The sequence below is a fragment of the Agelaius tricolor genome, unplaced genomic scaffold (genome assembly GCF_023055355.1).
Source record: "Agelaius tricolor isolate 1412-34295 unplaced genomic scaffold, bAgeTri1.0.p SCAF_2, whole genome shotgun sequence".
Taxonomy (NCBI): Eukaryota; Metazoa; Chordata; class Aves; order Passeriformes; family Icteridae; genus Agelaius; species Agelaius tricolor.
Window position 1 is genome coordinate 90,943,905 of NW_027269262.1, and position 17,128 is coordinate 90,961,032.

General features: G+C 41.4%; 1 protein-coding gene across 2 annotated transcripts in view; it reads right to left on the minus strand.

The window, feature by feature from the left end:
* Positions 1-17,128, minus strand: part of COL22A1 (collagen type XXII alpha 1 chain) — a 241,495-nt gene that overhangs the window by 121,749 nt on the left and 102,618 nt on the right. For both annotated transcript variants that reach the window (XM_071421854.1, XM_071421855.1), the window contains 3 exons: positions 16,787-16,822; positions 1,748-1,801; positions 137-190 (listed from right to left, as the gene is read on the minus strand). In XM_071421854.1, the coding sequence (XP_071277955.1) occupies positions 137-190; positions 1,748-1,801; positions 16,787-16,822 (144 nt within the window). The remainder of the gene's footprint in view (positions 1-136; positions 191-1,747; positions 1,802-16,786; positions 16,823-17,128) is intronic.

Consider the following 17,128-nt stretch of genomic DNA (forward strand, 5'->3'; position numbering starts at 1 on the left):
CTCCTGCCATTTATTTCTGCTGCTCCTAAAATGGCCACACAAATCCCCCAGACGGGTTCCACTCCAGGCAGGCTGATGCCCACTGCCTGCCTCACACTGAAAAGCAGGATTACATGGGAGGAACAAAAAGGCTTACAGCTTCTCCTTTTGCTCCATCCCTCCCAGGGGGGCCAGGTGAGCCCAGGGAACCCTGTAACAACAACAGAGTTATCATCAGCACAGCATTAACACCCGCTGCAAGTGCCGTGACACGAGCAGCACATCTAGAGAAGAATAAGAAATGAGGAGAAACATTTCAACACAAACATCCATTATTTACAGTTCCTGGAGGAGCTGCTGCTGACATTAACACACTAGGGATGATTGATGAGCTGCTAATGAGGAACTAGGCACTCTAGTCCACTTAACTCATTTAAAAATAAATTAATATAAAAGCTCTGGAGCTAATTAGACACATAACAACTGAGTCATCTTAATATTATCATATCATCTTCTCTTAGCTTCTTTCTTCACCATTCCATTGTCTCAAAAATCGCATTATTATTTTTTTTCCTCCTTGATTATACAGCATTCATCCCGAAGTTCAGAAGCCTCTAGGCAAAGCTATAATATACATAAGTAGTAAGCCTAAAAGCAAATGGAAAAGAAGCCTTGATATACTCAAGCAGTCCTCAGGAATGACCCCGGCCACTGGGAAGTGAGTCCCAGAGCTGTGAATATGCAAAGGTGTAGAAAACAAAGAAACAGAAAGCCAAATACCACTTAAATTCAAAATTTTACCATTTAAAAATCTTCCTATGCACCAGGATGAATGGAACTAAATATGCTGAGATTGGCAGCTCCCCAGCTAACAGGAACAGCAGCAAATGAGGAAATAAAGCAAGTTTTCTGCCTGCAGCTGGCAATTTAAAGAATAAATGGAGAGTGGAACAAACAACAGACAAGTCCAACACACAGTGAGGAACTGGCTTAGTGTTTTCACTTCTCGCACTGCAGCAGTTTTGTCTTAGGTGTGTTATAAAAAAAAAGGCTCAAGTGAGAAACAGACATGGGCACTGCAGGCTGTGATTGTACAGGGCTGGTTTGTTGTATGTTACTTGGAGAGGCATTTTGCCTGATCTGGAACATTTGCTGTTTTATAAGAGGTGGAAAAAGTTTAATTTCCTAAAACTCCTCCTGCAAATGAGAATTTGATTAAGGGATTTCCAACAAATGTGTCCAAAGTCAATACTAGTCAACAGAATTATTTCAGTGCTGGATTTAATTTTTGGTTTTTTTAAAATGATGACACAGTAAGCAGCTAAAGGCCACCACAGTCCAAAAGTTATTTATGTTCAGTGCAAGTAAAGGCACAGTAATGTTTGGCCTTCTGTGTCTCATATTGAAGAGACTCTAGTGTTCCTGTGTGTATTAGCATTGAGCTCCTGTTCTATTACATTTAAGTATTTTGGAGTTTTACAAAGTTTAGTCAAAGCTCATGCCTTTGAGCTCTCCACACATTTGTGAAATGTGGCTGAGCATCATCAATAAAACTTTAAAACTTAAAAACGTTTGGCTGCACTTTGATGAAAAACAGCACAACATTACAATATCCTGTTCTGAGCACCTTCCTTACACAAAATGAGACACAATATAATACAGAAGTAAAACAAAAGACTTAGAGTAGGGTCAGTTTTCATTAGACTTCCACAGCAGCTTATAAACTCTTAAACTTTTCAAAGTATAATTAATAAAGACTTTGACTTACTTTTTCTCCTTTGTCCCCTTTCAGTCCAGGGAAGCCAGGAAAGCCTTCTTCACCCTACAACAGCAATGGAAGAAATACCCCATATCAAATGCCATATCATTCTGTGCTATATCTGTGTACTTTAGACAGTGCAGTTGTCATCTCTTGAGAACTGAGTCCAGCTTTTCACCCTCACTGTAACAATGCTCAGTCACCTGTCACTTGCCCATATTTGAACAGGTTCACTTTCAGTTTTCTATTCCAGTGCATTCGTTCCCTTCCTTTTTGTAATTACCATCCAGAACCAAAAGTTTTCTAAGAAAAAGATTAGAGACCTACCCTTGTTAAAAAAAAAAGGATTTGAAGCATTTCTTCCTTGAGAAACCCTCCTGTTGCCATATTCCAAGGCACAAGAACTTGAAGTTTGGCATGGCTAACTTACTACAATGCCAAGTTCCCAATGCCATGGATTTTTTTTTTTAATTGAAATAAATGGCATGGAAATTGACATGAAAAATTTTGGAAAAATTCAAATGTAGGATTTTTTTTTCATTCTATCTACTCTCATTAGGACAAAAGACTGGGAGCTTTTTCCCCATCTGCTTTTGTAAAAACTCACTAGCACAGAAGAATCCTTTTGCAAGAGCATTAAATTGGCTCAGAAGTTGATGCATGTATTTATTTCCAAGTTGTCTGCATACACATAAGGACTACCTAAATATGTCAATAAATTCAAGCCAAATTCTGCCACTAGCAATCTTATTTCTGACTTTTTTTCCATAAGTCTAGTCTAGCAGACTTAGATGGATGTACTCCTAGGGCAAGGTTCCCTATTTTGACAGTAGATAGTGTTAAAATCCAGCCTTATTTACATATAGGTGTATTTGGCACTTAAAGGTAAACAAAAGATAGTATCTGAAAAGTATCTGTCCTGTATATGCAAATTAAAGTCTTCATAATCATATTTCTTGCTAACTGAACCTTCACAAAGCACTCCAGAATTTGCAATGCAGCTGGTGGTAAAAATCAGCTCTGCTCTATTGGAATGGCTCTCTAATGAGATAGAAAACCCATCAAATAGAAAACATGATTTTTGAGGAAATAATTTGCTCTGAGAGGTCAATATAACTTGAAGGAACAGTTGTTGCATGGCAAAGTGTGTCACACAGGTAGGAGAACAATTTGTGTCTTTCCCATGCAAAGTAAAAGGAGTTTGCATAAGGTCCACTTAATTAGCTCCTTCTCTTGCCTTTTTTTTTTTCCTGCCATGAAATAGCAAATGCTTGGCAAAGCTGAACAAATTAATCCTAGGAGCAGCCAATAAGTTTGAAGCATGGTGTTCACAGAAATATTAATGCAGCACAGGGGAGTATCCACCAGTTTTTCCTGTTTTTCTCCAAGGAGAAAATTGCACAGAACCCGGACTCTAGAGACAGGTTTAACGTCCCCTGGGGAAGCACCACTGGAAATGCTGCAGAGTGAGAAGAGCTCCTGCTTCTGTCCCTTCTGCTGACCTCCAGTAGAATCATTAAAGGTGGAAAAGACCTTCCAGGTCGAGTCCAGCCATTTACCCAGCATGGCCAAGTCCACCACCAAACCACATCTGCATGTTTTTTCAACACTTCCAGGGACAGTGGTTCCTTAACTTCCCTGGGAAACCTGTTCCATTTGCTTGACCATTAAAAATTGCAAGCATTGTGTAAATATGGAAAAGAAAGAGCAGAGGCAGGGAGCACAGGGTAGTGGATTAACTGCCAGGCAGAGACTCTGCAAATGCTTTGGGATGAAACACATTGGGACAACAGGTAGGCTCTGGCAGTTGGCATTGAGCCCTGGGGAACAAAAGTCCATCACATTTTCTGCACAAAAGCCAAACCTGGTTGTGCCACTGAGAGGGGTTAAAATAGTCCTGTGTTCCCAGACTGGCTGCGCTCCCAGTTTCAACACCATGGGAATCAGGAGGTGACATGGAAACCACACGTAGCTGTTTATGCCATGCAATCCTATTGTCACCCATCTATTTTATGAATATCTGAAATTCAAAGGCCATCCTTTTCTGGAGAAGCACCAGAACCACAATAGGAAGGTAATAAGGACTTGGGAAGGTAATGAGAAGCACCAGGAAAAGAAGAGGCTACTGATAAAGAGGGGAACTGACTACAGCTTCTAAGGCATCTTCCCTTAGGTTTAGCCTGTGTTTTCTGGAGTAGTTTTACACTTTAGATGGGGTGGCCTTCTGCTTTTTTGGTCAATAGTTTTGTGAAGAAAAACTTGAATGTGCAGGTAGTGGTACCTGTGAGGTATTTTGCAGTAACAAGTATGGCATTTGCAGTAACGGCTTGTTCTTAAAATTGAAATACTTATGAGAATGAGTTCTTAAAAAATGAAATACTGCAAGCTCTGAGGATACAGCACTAGAAAAATCACTCTAAAAGCTCCATCCTTCATTCCACAAAGAACTGATAACAATTCTGCAAGATAGAAAATTAAGAAGGCTTTCTGAGCCATACTGAAAACAAAAAGTTTAACCAGAATTCAGTAAAAAGGATAGAATTTTGAATTTCTTTGCATTTACTTTTGAATGGAAGCATTCAGAGCCTCACAATGGATACAAAGCAAGGGGTAGCCACTGCTTCTGTTCTTCCAGAGACTCTCAGAACAGGGCTCACATGGGCACATGGTTTGTCCAGACTCAATGGACTGAAAGAAATGCCACATGATGAGGAACTTCAAAGCACAGGCAACTCTCAGCTGCTGCAGACAGAGTATTGGGTGATGAAGAATAAAAATATTCCTCTCAGCTTCAGCCAAAAAAAAAAAATAAAATAGGTGATCTGGGTAAGGACAGACACGCTCTGGTTCCATTGAGAGCTTCCTTTGTTAGTTTGAGTATGTTAGCAGAATTATTCCATTTCTATATTTGAGGAAGGATGTCTGCCTGGTACACCACCATCCTGTGGATTTACCAGACCATGCCAGCTCCAGGTTAGTGATCCCTTCACACTTACCATATGCACATGTACCTTGTTGTGGGTCATGCAAAAATTCACCTCACTTGGGTTTTACAGTGAGCCCCACTAGCCCACAATTTATGGAATACCATATGTTTATGGTCAGTGACCAAATTATATCCACATTTGCCATGGTGTAACCCCAGCCAGCAGCCAAGCCCCACACAGCTGCTCACTCACTCCCCCACCAGAGGGATCAGGGAGAGAATCAGAAGGGTAAAAGCTGGAAAACTCTTGGGTGGACACAAAGACAATTTAATAGGGGAAAGCGAAAGCCAAGCACACAATCAAATCAAAACAAGGGGAAATATCCCTGCCTCCCATGGCAGGCAGGAGTTCTGCCATGTCCAGGAGAGCAGGGCCCCATCACAGGTAATGGTTACTTGGGAACAAAAACACCATCACTGCAAATGTCCCTCCTTTCTCCTTCCTCCCCTCATTTTGTACACTGAGCTTGATGTCACATGGTCTGGAATATCCCTCTGGTCATTTTGGGTCACCTGTTCTGGCTGTGTCTCTTCCCAACATCCCAAATTTCCTCCCCAGCGTGGCCATACAAAAAGCAGAAAAGGCCTTGGCTCTCTGTCTTGGCCCTACTCAGCAATAACAAAAACATCTCTGTATTATCAACACAAATCCAAAATACAGGTCCATACCAGCCACCATGAAGAAAATTAATTCCACCACAGCCAAAAAGCTGTACAAGATCCCATGTAGATCCTGCTATGTCTGAGTAGAGATAATGATGAAATTACAGAAAAATAACCTTAATTGCTAGATGATTTATTTCATCAGAGTGGGAAAACTAGTGCAGAGTTTGCCATATCCAACCTCATAATTTTTTTCTGAAGAGACCTAAAACAGAGAAGGAAGGAATCTGCAGGTATAAGGAGAAATGTAGAGATAGAACAATTTAGAATTACCTGATCCTAGAGAGACATAAAGCACATAAAGGAAAAATTCCTCAGTGATGTTTTTAAGCAATCCACTCAAATTTAAATGGTTTTCTTTCCTCCATTTGCAGCTCCTCAAGCAGCTGCCAAGTTTACAAATATTTCTTCTAACTGGAGAACAGCTGTGGCCTATAATCACATATTTTATTTGCAACTCTGGGTTGCGGCCTATGTTAATGAAAATAGAGCAAGTTAACAAAAAAATAAAATGGGGAAAAGTTAGTCCAAAACACATGATTAGATTCTCATTTGCCAGTCAAATTCAAATAAATCACTGGTCTCTCCTTCAGCACACAGACCAGACAACAGAAGACAGATCATTCTAAGGTCAATTCCATACGTTCCATTTATCTTCCAAACTGGTCTACATCTTACTTTTACATTAAAAAAGTGTCACTTTTCTAATGCTGTATGAAATTAAAATTTCTAACCCTGTCACAAAATGCCAATGGAAGACCTGCAAAACATCTGCCAAGCAGAACCCCACGCATGACACACTCAGCATGTTGGCAGCGGCACAAACTGGGGGGTCTAGAGCCAAAGTAGGAGAAAAAATATCAAGATTTGAAGATAAACAAAACAACTGGGCAAGATGAGATGGAAACAGAAGTAAAACTGAACTGTGGAATGGTGGCACTTCACCATTAACACCCCCCCTCTCTCCTTTGTTAATTAACTTCACAGCATCCCTGTGAAATGAGAAGGGGGTTACAGCAACTGCAATATTGCTGTCACCTCATGAGGGTGATCAGTGAGAGGTGCAACACTGGAGAGGACAGACAAAGGTCCAAGAGTCTGGGGCAAAGACAGAAACTCACTCCAGATTCCCTGTGACCCAGGTTAGTGCCTTAACCAGAAATCTGTTATTTCTCCTGGCTCTTTGGCCTGCATCTACCTTGGCAGCTTGATGTTCATGAAGAATAAATGAGGAGATGATGGGTAGCTGTCCTACTGCTGATCCATGATTACACACTGAATTGTGAGCAGTGTTTGATGAGTCACATGAAGTGGGAGGATAGAAGAGATGTTGAGGGAGGTCTTCAGGTTCAAATGTCTTAGAACACTTCCAAGAGACCTCACAGTCTGGAAGAATGCAATATCTTTCTTTTCAGGGTTTCTCCATTCAAGGGAACCAACCAAGGACATAATAAATATTTTATTGAAATGTACTGTAAATTTAGAGGTGGAGTGGTTTTGAGGGTTTTTTCTTAGAGAGGCAGGGCAAAGACCAGGGCTTCATTAAAAGCCAGGGATGATCTTCAGATCAACTGAGAGGCAGAGCTGCAGTGGATATATGTCACCTAACTCAATTTTCAAAAGCTGCTGACCAGACAGGCAGCACAAATTGACTGCCATTCTCCAGTCCCCAGGTGCAGGATTGTATTTGCTGAATAACCCTAAAGCCCTGTTAATATCCTGGCAAATTTGACACCAAAGCTGGCCTGATCTTCTGCTTCCACATAAAATAAGACATTCATCTCAACTTGGACTTTGCTGAAGTAAAGAAGAAGGAAGAAATTAAAGAAATCTTCTCTTCTGGGTCTTCATATTATATTCTGATTTAATAAACAGAATGGTAATGTGGACATGATACACAGGGGTCAGAGGAAGTCATAGGTTCTGCAGGACTATCAGGAAATCCAGCCCAGTGCAAACAACTGTCTAAATGATAACTATTTGTGGGTTTTATATGTCAAATGCATGAAGTATTTTATTTAATCCATTACATAGAATTCAATTGTCCCCAAAAGGTACTTTCCCAGGAGATATTTATTTTCAAAAGCTCTCTAACCCCTTGAATCATGAATGTCATGAACCTCTCCCCCCACCCCTGAGACCAGAAGGGTTCTTCTGACCCTCCATTTTATGACCATGGTTCTTCTGGAGAGAGCAGATGCCCCATTTTTCAGAGATTCCAACAGATATCTTTCTCTCAAGAAACCTGATGCTCCAGATTTTCATAAAAATAGACAAAGCAACATCTGGGTTGTAGCTAATTTGACACATGGTCACCTATAAGCTTGGAAGTGAAGGAGAAAAGAGTCATCACAGCTCATTCATGTGGCACATGAATCATCATGTCAGTGTAGAGTTCAGAATAACACAGAAACATCCTAAAGACTTCAAAGTTGCCACTGGTGCCTGGAATCCTGTCCATCAGCTTCATATTATCTGCTTCCCTACCATGACACTGCTTCACTCCCTAAACAGGTGATTGCTGAGAGACTGGGGTGGTCAGACACCCCTGACAGCTCCTGAACTTCTGCTTCATCTCCAACCCAGGCTGAGCCAAGTGGAGAATTTCACTAAGGAAAGCATCTCTGCAGCAGAGAGCACAGGGATGTACAAGAGGGAGCTCTTCTGTTTGAAATACTCCCATTCAACAATTGCTGAAATGTTCAAATTAAGAAACGTCAAGATTTGGCAGAGCTACTTATGATTGAACATAATGAATAGGAGGTAAAATATAATTGGAAATAATCAGTACTATAATCCCACTGCACAGAGGAATAACCTGACAAATATACTGGGCTACAATGAGTTGGGTTTGCAGATGTAGGACTAATAGATCCCAAAAGTTCCTTTTTTCTTGTTTGCATGGTTGGGGCAAGAGGGTCTTCAATTAAAGACACATTTCCTAGAAACTTTAAAATATGAAAAACATAACTCTGCTCCAGAAACTTCTTTGCCTTGAAGCACAAGTTGATGCTCCTTACCAGCACCTGACATTACTCAAGACCAGACAAACAGCTTGCCAAGTACCAGAGGGAAGTGTTCACTGAAACAGAAAAATATTCCAGTCATGTATCATGGCATTGATAAATTAAAGTCCTTTCATCTATAAAAAGTAGACAGAAAATGGTTCTGGTCTTGTGGAGGATTTGACACATACTGGTTTATACTTTTTCTTGCAAGAATAATCTATAAAATCCATTTGCTCTGCTTCTGGGAAGTTTCTGATGCTTCAGATCTCCACGTATCCCTTAACAATTTCAGTATCTCCAAGAAGAGCTCATTAGGGCAGAGCAGTAATGTGTCAGAGCACTCCAAACTCTGGTGTTGATCTGCTCTTATCCATCTTCTGCTACTGATATTCCACATTCACCCCTTAGTCTATCTTCTGGTGCCTCCCTGAAATATGTACAAAGCTTTTCCTCAGGATTAACTGCATCATCTAGTCCATGATTCCTCTCCTCCTTGAAGAGTCCCTTCCTTTAAATCTCTCCCTGCTGAGTAAATTTGCCAAATCACTGATCATTCTTCTCACTGCTCTTTAGGAGCAACATCTCTCCACACCTCTCTTTAAATGTCACACCCAAACTGAAGAGAACCTTTGCCTGAAGTCTTATCACCACCTGCTTATAACTTGCAGTGATGCACTGCTGTTCACTGCCAAACACACCTGAGGCTGCTCAGTCAAGTCTTTGCCAAAGCTATAAATCTCTTTGATCCAGTCAGACACAGGGTTTGGAACTAGATGATCTTTAAAGTCTCTTCCAACCCAAACTAATTTTTTTTCATTTTATGCTATTTCTTTATGAAGTGGTGCTGCTCCCTAGGTCTTTTTCATCTCAGAGGTTATGACAAAAGTCATGATCCTTCCCATTTTACTCGGACATTGAGGTACAGGAAGGGGAAAAGCTCTGGTCAAGATCTTCTTTGGAGCCAGTGACAAGGACAGAAAAAAACCCAGTCTGCAGAGACTCAAACCTACTCCCAACACCAAATGTATCAGATATCCTTGAAATAACAACCACTAAGGGTCCACACACTGCTTCAGCAGGAAAGCAAACTCTTGTCATGAAAAACCCTCCCATTTTCCTCATCTGGCACTTAGCACTATGAGTACATTAATTACTCAGCAGAATCTGAGACCCAAAACACCATCTTCCTGTCAATGCCAGACAGAGAAGGGCTTGTGGGCTTTGGGAGACACAAAATCTCAAGGTAGTGCTTAAGAAAAAGGGTGAGAGACCCAGAACAGGAAATTAAAGGTGTCCAGAGTTTCACTTGGGCAAGTGAGGAACAGCATAAAATCCAGTGCTGCCCTGTCTCAGCTGCCCTTACCTGCCCCTTCAGGGAACCCAGGACCAAGGCACCTGCACCTTCTCAGCCATCACAAAACCAGAGACAGCCCAGCAAGAGCTTTGATCAGTGGAAAGGGGAAAACCCATCTGCTTAACTAGAGAGATTAACCAGCAGGGAGAAGGGCAGGGAATGCTTAGGGTACCTTTGATAGACCAGTGATAACAACTTGCTTTGTGTGATTCAGCTCTCTGTGATTCATTGGGCTTAGAGCTGCACTTCAGAGGGTGTGCTCCAGACTGCTGGGAAAGCTGTTTTATTTCCCACCTAACAGGCAGATAATCCATACCTATCCACTACAATATCACTCTCAGGAGCATCCTCCACTCCAACAAGATTTATCAATTACAGAATCAAGACAATCTGGTTTTTCCCCACCCCCCCCCCCCCAATCCCAGTTTATTTTCAGAAGAAACATGGAGCTGGCAAATCTCTCTCACATGCTTCCTCTCCTCACTGCCAGTGGATCTTGGCAGAGAAATCCTCCAAAGAAACAAGTATTGGAGACTTTGCAAACTTCTGGCTGCCAGTAGATGTCATTGCATACCAGCAATGTACCTGCCAGCCAGGGGGTAATGCTGAAAAGAAATGCATGTTTTCTAAGTTTATGTAAGGGAAAAAAAAAAGGGAACAAAGTTACTAGCACTCTTACACTGCTGAGAATTAAGCTGTCACAATTACAATAAGTATGAGAGCTGACTTTGAGTTGTTTATTGCAATCTGCAGCTGTTATTCTGGGTCACAGAAACCCACAGAATTTATCTAAAACCCTCTAATTATGGTTAAAAAGAACTCCATCAAACCATGGTTATTTAGCTCTGCAGAATGTGCTTTAACTACAGTTAAGAGGACACAAAAATACTCAGCATGCAGACCAAAATTGGCCATATACACAATAGGATTCAGAACACACTGAGGAAGGCAGATAGTAACTTTACTAGAACTCATCTTTTAATATGAGGATTCTGAGAAGAAATCACAGATATGAAAAACTCCAGTGAACTGCATGACAGCCTTATGAAGTAGATGAGGTATTATTATACAGATGTTTAAGTGCTGGACAGAGAGGTTAAGTGCTCTTAACCAGTACTCAGTAGCTAAGAATAGTTCCTGAGCCAAAGAACAGTTTCAGCACCAAAAAAAAAAAAAAAAAAAAAAAACCAAACCAAAAAAACCCCCAAAACATATATGTAAAAAATCCCTGCAGATTGTGCTTTCACTTTGCCTTACCAGGTCAGTTTTATTCTGCAATAAAATAAGAAGACCTGAGCACTAAGAACATGAGAACTCAGCCCTGAGGAGGCAACATTTCCATAGCTGCTGTCTCCAGGGAACATCAGTGACAGAGCACTGGGGTTTTGTTTTGTCTTCAAATTTCAACTCAATATTATCCCTAAACTTGGAGATGTTTTCCCATTTTGTTACTGTCAAGAAGTGCTCACTGAAGGAGCCAGCATGGATGCTGACGTACCAAGGTTCCTGCAGCCTGCTTCTGCCTTAGCCTCTCTGGGGAAACCCTTCAGCTCTCCAGACCTGGGTAAACTGGGTGGCATTGGTGAGTTTGGGGACTTGGGGACACCACCTGAACACCACAGCAGCCCAGGCAAGGTCTGTAACCTCACTGGGGCATCTTCCCTGCACTGGGCTCACCGTTTCAGCAATGAAAAGGACACATATTTCTCTTGAAGTGCTAATCAGCTTTATTTGGAAGTTGCAGGAATAAGGACTATTTCTTGGTTCATGTAGGCTTAGGTCCCACATCATTTAACAGCTCAGACAACACATCCTGCTATTAGAAGTTCAAGCTAGTTGCTTCCCCTCCTTTGTACTGAAGCTGTTTTCAAGCTTTCACCTCTGGCCCTTGGATCTAAATTATCATTGCCAGCCTGAGCCTTACCTGCCAGCGTGAGCTTCACCTGCCAGTAAATCACACACACCATCCTCCTGGTCCTGAAATGCATCCCTTAAAAATACCCAGATGAAAGCTCTCATTCTCCATTGAACCAGCCTGCAGCACTTTTTGCAGGTAGAATTGCACTCATTTTCTTGTGTCCCAGGTTGCTGGATGCTGGCCAGCCCTGATCTAAAGGCACAGTGCTCGTGCTAATTTGGTAAGTCCTGCTGACAGCACAGCACAGGGGTAAAAAAGCAACAGGGCTTTCAGGTCAGGCCTTTGGTATATTCAGCTGCCTCTGGGCAGACAGAGCACAGGGCTGTGTGTGGAGACACTGTATCTAACAAGCAGATTTCCTCAGCTTTTCCAGAAGCCCTAAAAATGGCAATGACTCCAATTTGGAAGAGAAGGGAAGGGGAAGCAAAGCCTCTGTTAGAAGGATCTAGTGGACAAGATATACAGACCTGGAGGAAAATAGGCTCTTCAGCTTAATTTTGGGGGAACAAAAACTAGCTGCTCTGCTCAAGGTCATTAGAGCCAAGCTCCAAGTCTGGATGTGCCACAGTCTAGCCCAGAGCCTGAACTATCTGCCTGCTTTTCTTTTCTATGCTTGGCCTTGCAGTCACTGCATCTCTAATAAGCCAAGCCACTTCAGAGATTTTATTCTCCTTAGAAATACTATAATAGTCCTTCTGCGTTTTTATCAGAGTCATTAGCATGAAAAAAAAATTGCTAGGAGAATATAGACTTCATCTACTAAAGTTGTTTCTCATATTCATTGCTGCCTGTGTGATTATTATCATGAAGGAAAGCAGATAAAGCACAAAAGGAAAGCCTGGATACTCTTAGAAACTCATTAGTGAGGGAAGTCCCAGTGTAAAACATAATGAAACCTTCATCCACCACCTCTGCAAAAGATGGGTGCTCATGCTTTGGGTTTTTTCCTCTGATTAATTGGTTTCCTGTGGAAAAATCATGGTAGTGATCACTTGATCTACTTGTTTCATGACACCTTTTTCATGCTTTCTGCTCTTCTTCAACAGGTGTGAATAGTGTTGGTCTAAGCCCTGAACAAACTATGGAAATTTCTGTCCCCTTCTGGACAACAAAGGTGTTAGGAATATTCAAGAGTTATACAAAAGTCTAAGAATAGCTATCAGCAGTCAGGACAAAGGTGCAGTGAGTTCCTGCCCATCTGCCTCAGTTCTCCTCAGGAGAGACTTCTCAAACCTTCTGTCCTGTCACCAATTACATTTTGCAGAGCTCCACTGACATCCTGAAGCAGAGAATGTCTTTGTACTCACTAGAGGTTTACAGATGTCTCTCTCTAATTAACTCATATGCACTGTTTCAAACAACATTTTAACCTCCAGAACAGTCTGCAAAGAGGTGTTTCAATACCTGCTGGATGAAAAGCAACTTCATTTTGTTCATTTTAAACTTGCTATCAGGTAGCTTGGTTTGCCTTCCCTTCAGTTTTACAACAGAAGAAAGGGTGAAAAATAATTTCCCACTAATATCTCCATACCACTCAAAGTTTGACAGATTTTTGTCTTATTCCCCCAAAAGTGATCACATTTCCAAGCACCTTCCTGCCTGCAGAACCTTTTCACTGCTCTTGGCCTTTGGGATGCTGGAAGGGTGTCTCAATGCCACTGCATAATGCTCAGTCCTTTGCAAGACAAAGGCAGAAGTTTCTGAGAGCCTCCCCGTTACATTTTGCATGGAGGCATTAGAAGGGCTGGCTCGTGATGTGGATGGCTGTGCCCCAGGAATGCAGACCTCATGCTCTACAGAACCTCCCTTGTCAGACATGAATTCTCTGACTTTGATCGAGTTACTGAAACCCCCTTTTGCTTGAATGGTCCTCAGAAATGCTCTCCAGCTGCTGCTGCTGCCCTCACTCCTCTCCTGCCCCTGCTCCTCTTGAATCAATAGGGATTTGAGATGTGAGTTATAACCCTTCCAGAATCAGCCCATCTGGTTTAGCAGATAGCCACTTGAATAACCTCCAGAATAAAGCTAAAGCATTCCCTTTCATGGTGATGAGGTTACAGAATTGGATATTTACCCACATATAATCATCAGTTCAACAACAGAAGCATTTGCAAAAGTGAATTAACACACAGTAAAGGGACACAGATTTATGAGCAGAAATATGACAGACTACATCTCATGTGAAAGGGATTAATAACTCCAAGGGCTGAAAGATACCAGTCAATAATGGAAATTTAAGATCCAATACAGAGCAGAAATAGGTGAATCCCACCTCTCCAGGAAATCCACTTGAGAGTGGTTTATGAGGGCACCTGTAGATGCATTATGGTATTTTCTTTTTTTTAATATCTGTGCACAATAACTTGGCTGCATATGCATGTTTCTGTATCAAAAAAAGAAAAAACCAAACATCCTCCATCATTCTGAGCTACTTAGGCCTGGCAGAACATGCCAGGCTGCTGCTTGAACCATGAGTTTCCTGGGTATAAAAGTTACACAAGTCCTCATGTCAACACGAATTAGGTTTTCAGCCACAGCTGCTATTATCTCGGGGTTTGCCACTAATGATGTGCTTGACATGTTATATATGCTAATACAAGCATCCTTTTGGCTTTAACTTGGTGATATAACCAAGGTGATGACCTGCAGAAGGAAGGCCAGTACCTCTCCTGTCCTTCTGAAAAAGCACAGGATTTTCCCTCTGACAAATGCCTCAGACCTCACATAAATGCCATACAAACAGCACTTGGCAACAGCATGGTCTGACAGGTGTTTGGCACTGGCACAGCTGGAGAGCAAGACTGTAATAAGGGGGTGATTTTAATCTTGTCATCTTGGTCTTTGCAAAGGTGAGACCACTTTGTTCCACCAACATTTAGGATGTGAGCCTCATCCTTTTAAAGGATCCCACAGCACATGCATGGCAACAACCACACAGACTGCAGCTGTTAGCAAAGTCCAGCATCTCTGATCCAGCCTTCCAGCACTGGCTCATACCCACATAAATCAAGGAAACAAACCTGTCACAGCCAAAGTGAGAAAGAAACAAGAATTCCTGCTCGTGCAGCCATTGTGGAGCATCAGGCAAACAAAGGAAACACCTGAATCCTCTCCTTCCAGGTGTTCTCCTCTCTGGGAAGGTTTTCATTTCATAGGTTATTCTACTTTGATGGTAACTGGCATTGCAGGCACTTGCAGCCCTGCTCCCTGTGGTTCTGGCTATTTCTTGGGCACTGGAACAGACTGTGCAGGGACGTGGTCAAGGCACCAAGCCTGTCAGAGCTCAAGAAGCATCTGGATTGTGCTCTTGTTACACAGTTTAGTTTAAGTAGTCCTGGATGGAGCAGGGAGTTGAATTAGATGATCCATATGGATTCCTTCCAACCTGAGATAGTCTATGATTTTATGATTCTATATCCTGAGGCTTTCTTTTTAATCGAGCCAGCAACATACAGCTGATAAATCTTTGCCCTGCGTCAGGAACAGCACTGACACTGAGCCCTGGGTGCACATGGGCCACAAACACCCTGGGTCCCATAAACCCTCCCTTAACAGATGAGAACAAGCTGCCTCAGCTGGCAGAGGTACCAAATAAACACAACAAGCTGACCATAAACTCAGCATCCTCCAAGCCTACACATTTCTTTGGGCACTCAATGCTGTTTGGCTACTCCAGCTGAAGAAACTCTGCACCTACTGTGACATCTCTCTACTTTTCCCCCTCCAGACCTGCAAACCTATTTGTCTATGCATGAAAATAATACAGATGGAATTATATTTTCTGACATTTTTCTGCAGAGTTTCAAAACATAAAACAAGAAGAACTTGTTTCAACTACAGCACAACTAGTACCATAAACATTGTGTTTCCCACCACACTGCTGGCTCTCACCACCTGACAAACACGAGCTGGTTTCCAAAGGCTGAATCCTGAGTCTCAAAGGCTAAATGGTGTCTGTCAGTGGGAGGACTGCAGGAAAATGAATGCAGAGATGTGGTTTTTATGGCCCCCATGTTTCTAGCCTGGCTCAATAAAATTTCCTGCCATGAGCAACTGGCATTTCGATTGTAATTTCACATGATGAATTACCACTATATACAATCAATATATCATAACCATAGAAAGAGCAAATGAGAAGCTGCAATGGGCATAAATGCCATGTTCTCTCTAGTGCAGTATTCGCTCTTTCCAATCACAATCCAATATTTGGAATTCTCTGAGCAATTGAGTAGCCACAGATTCCCTGAAAAACATCTCAACAGATTCTTAATCTCACTTTCAATACGAACCTTGATTTCTTTCTTAATATGTTCGTCTCCTATCCTGTCAATCTTTTTCCATTGTTCCTTGCAACTTGAAATTTCATTTTGATCATAAGGAAAACACCCTCAACCAGGTGTGACAAAGAGCTACAGACAGAAAGAGCTAATTCTCTTCTGAAGTCTACGCATCCAGACTTTTTTTTTTGATGCAGAATAGAAAGTTTGTATCCAAAATTGCCTTGAAATCACCATCATTTTAAAATGCAAATTGATCCAGTCCTGCTACACGTTTCCCACTGTTGATCACCAATGAAAGAGTTTATCAAGATAGATAACACAGAAATTTTCAGTGGTTATTCCGTATCCTCAGTTTTACCCTCCAAGTCTTATTACTCTGTCCTGCCTAATATTTGAAGTAAAAAAATATTCAGCTTTTTCATTCAGTTTATTAATGAAAAGATCCAATTGGAAGAAAGACTATGACAGACTTCTCATAAGCCACATTTAATCCTGCTGAAAAATTCAATAAACTCAAAATTATGCTTTCTTTCTGTTTTTCATCCTTCCAGCCAATTTCTTTTGTGCATTATCCTCCACGAACTCACTGCTGCTTATACAAAGGGAAGATTATGATTTCAATTTGATCAGATTTTCCATGCTCAATGCACAAAGAAACTCAAAGAACACAAAGGGGAGAAAGCCATGAACACTCAAAAGCTTGTCTGCAGAAGGAGGCATAAAGGTTCCCTACAAAGATCCAACTGTGTCACATCTTTTGTATCCTATGCACTCCAAAAGCAACCTCTGAACTACAGCAGGCAACTCATTTGTTGGACCAGTGAAGGATTAGATCTTACCTTTTCTCCTTTCTCTCCTATGCCATAGGCTTTGCCCTAGAAATGAAGAAAAAAAAAAAAAAAAAAGAGAGGGAAATGTAAATTTGAGAACAAGGGTATCAAACAACACTACAGATACATATTTCATAGTTTCCTTGTTATGCATCCAAGATCTATCTCTCTTTATATAGAGAGATACAAGTCACTTCAAAACTACTATAGGGAAAGCAATTTTCTTTAGGCATAATAATTCAGTGACAAATTAAACTAAAAACTTATCCCAAATTCTCCTACTGCAGCCATAAAAACATCTTATTTTTTATTCATGGAAGAGCATGATGTTACATTTCCAAAAGCAAAGTT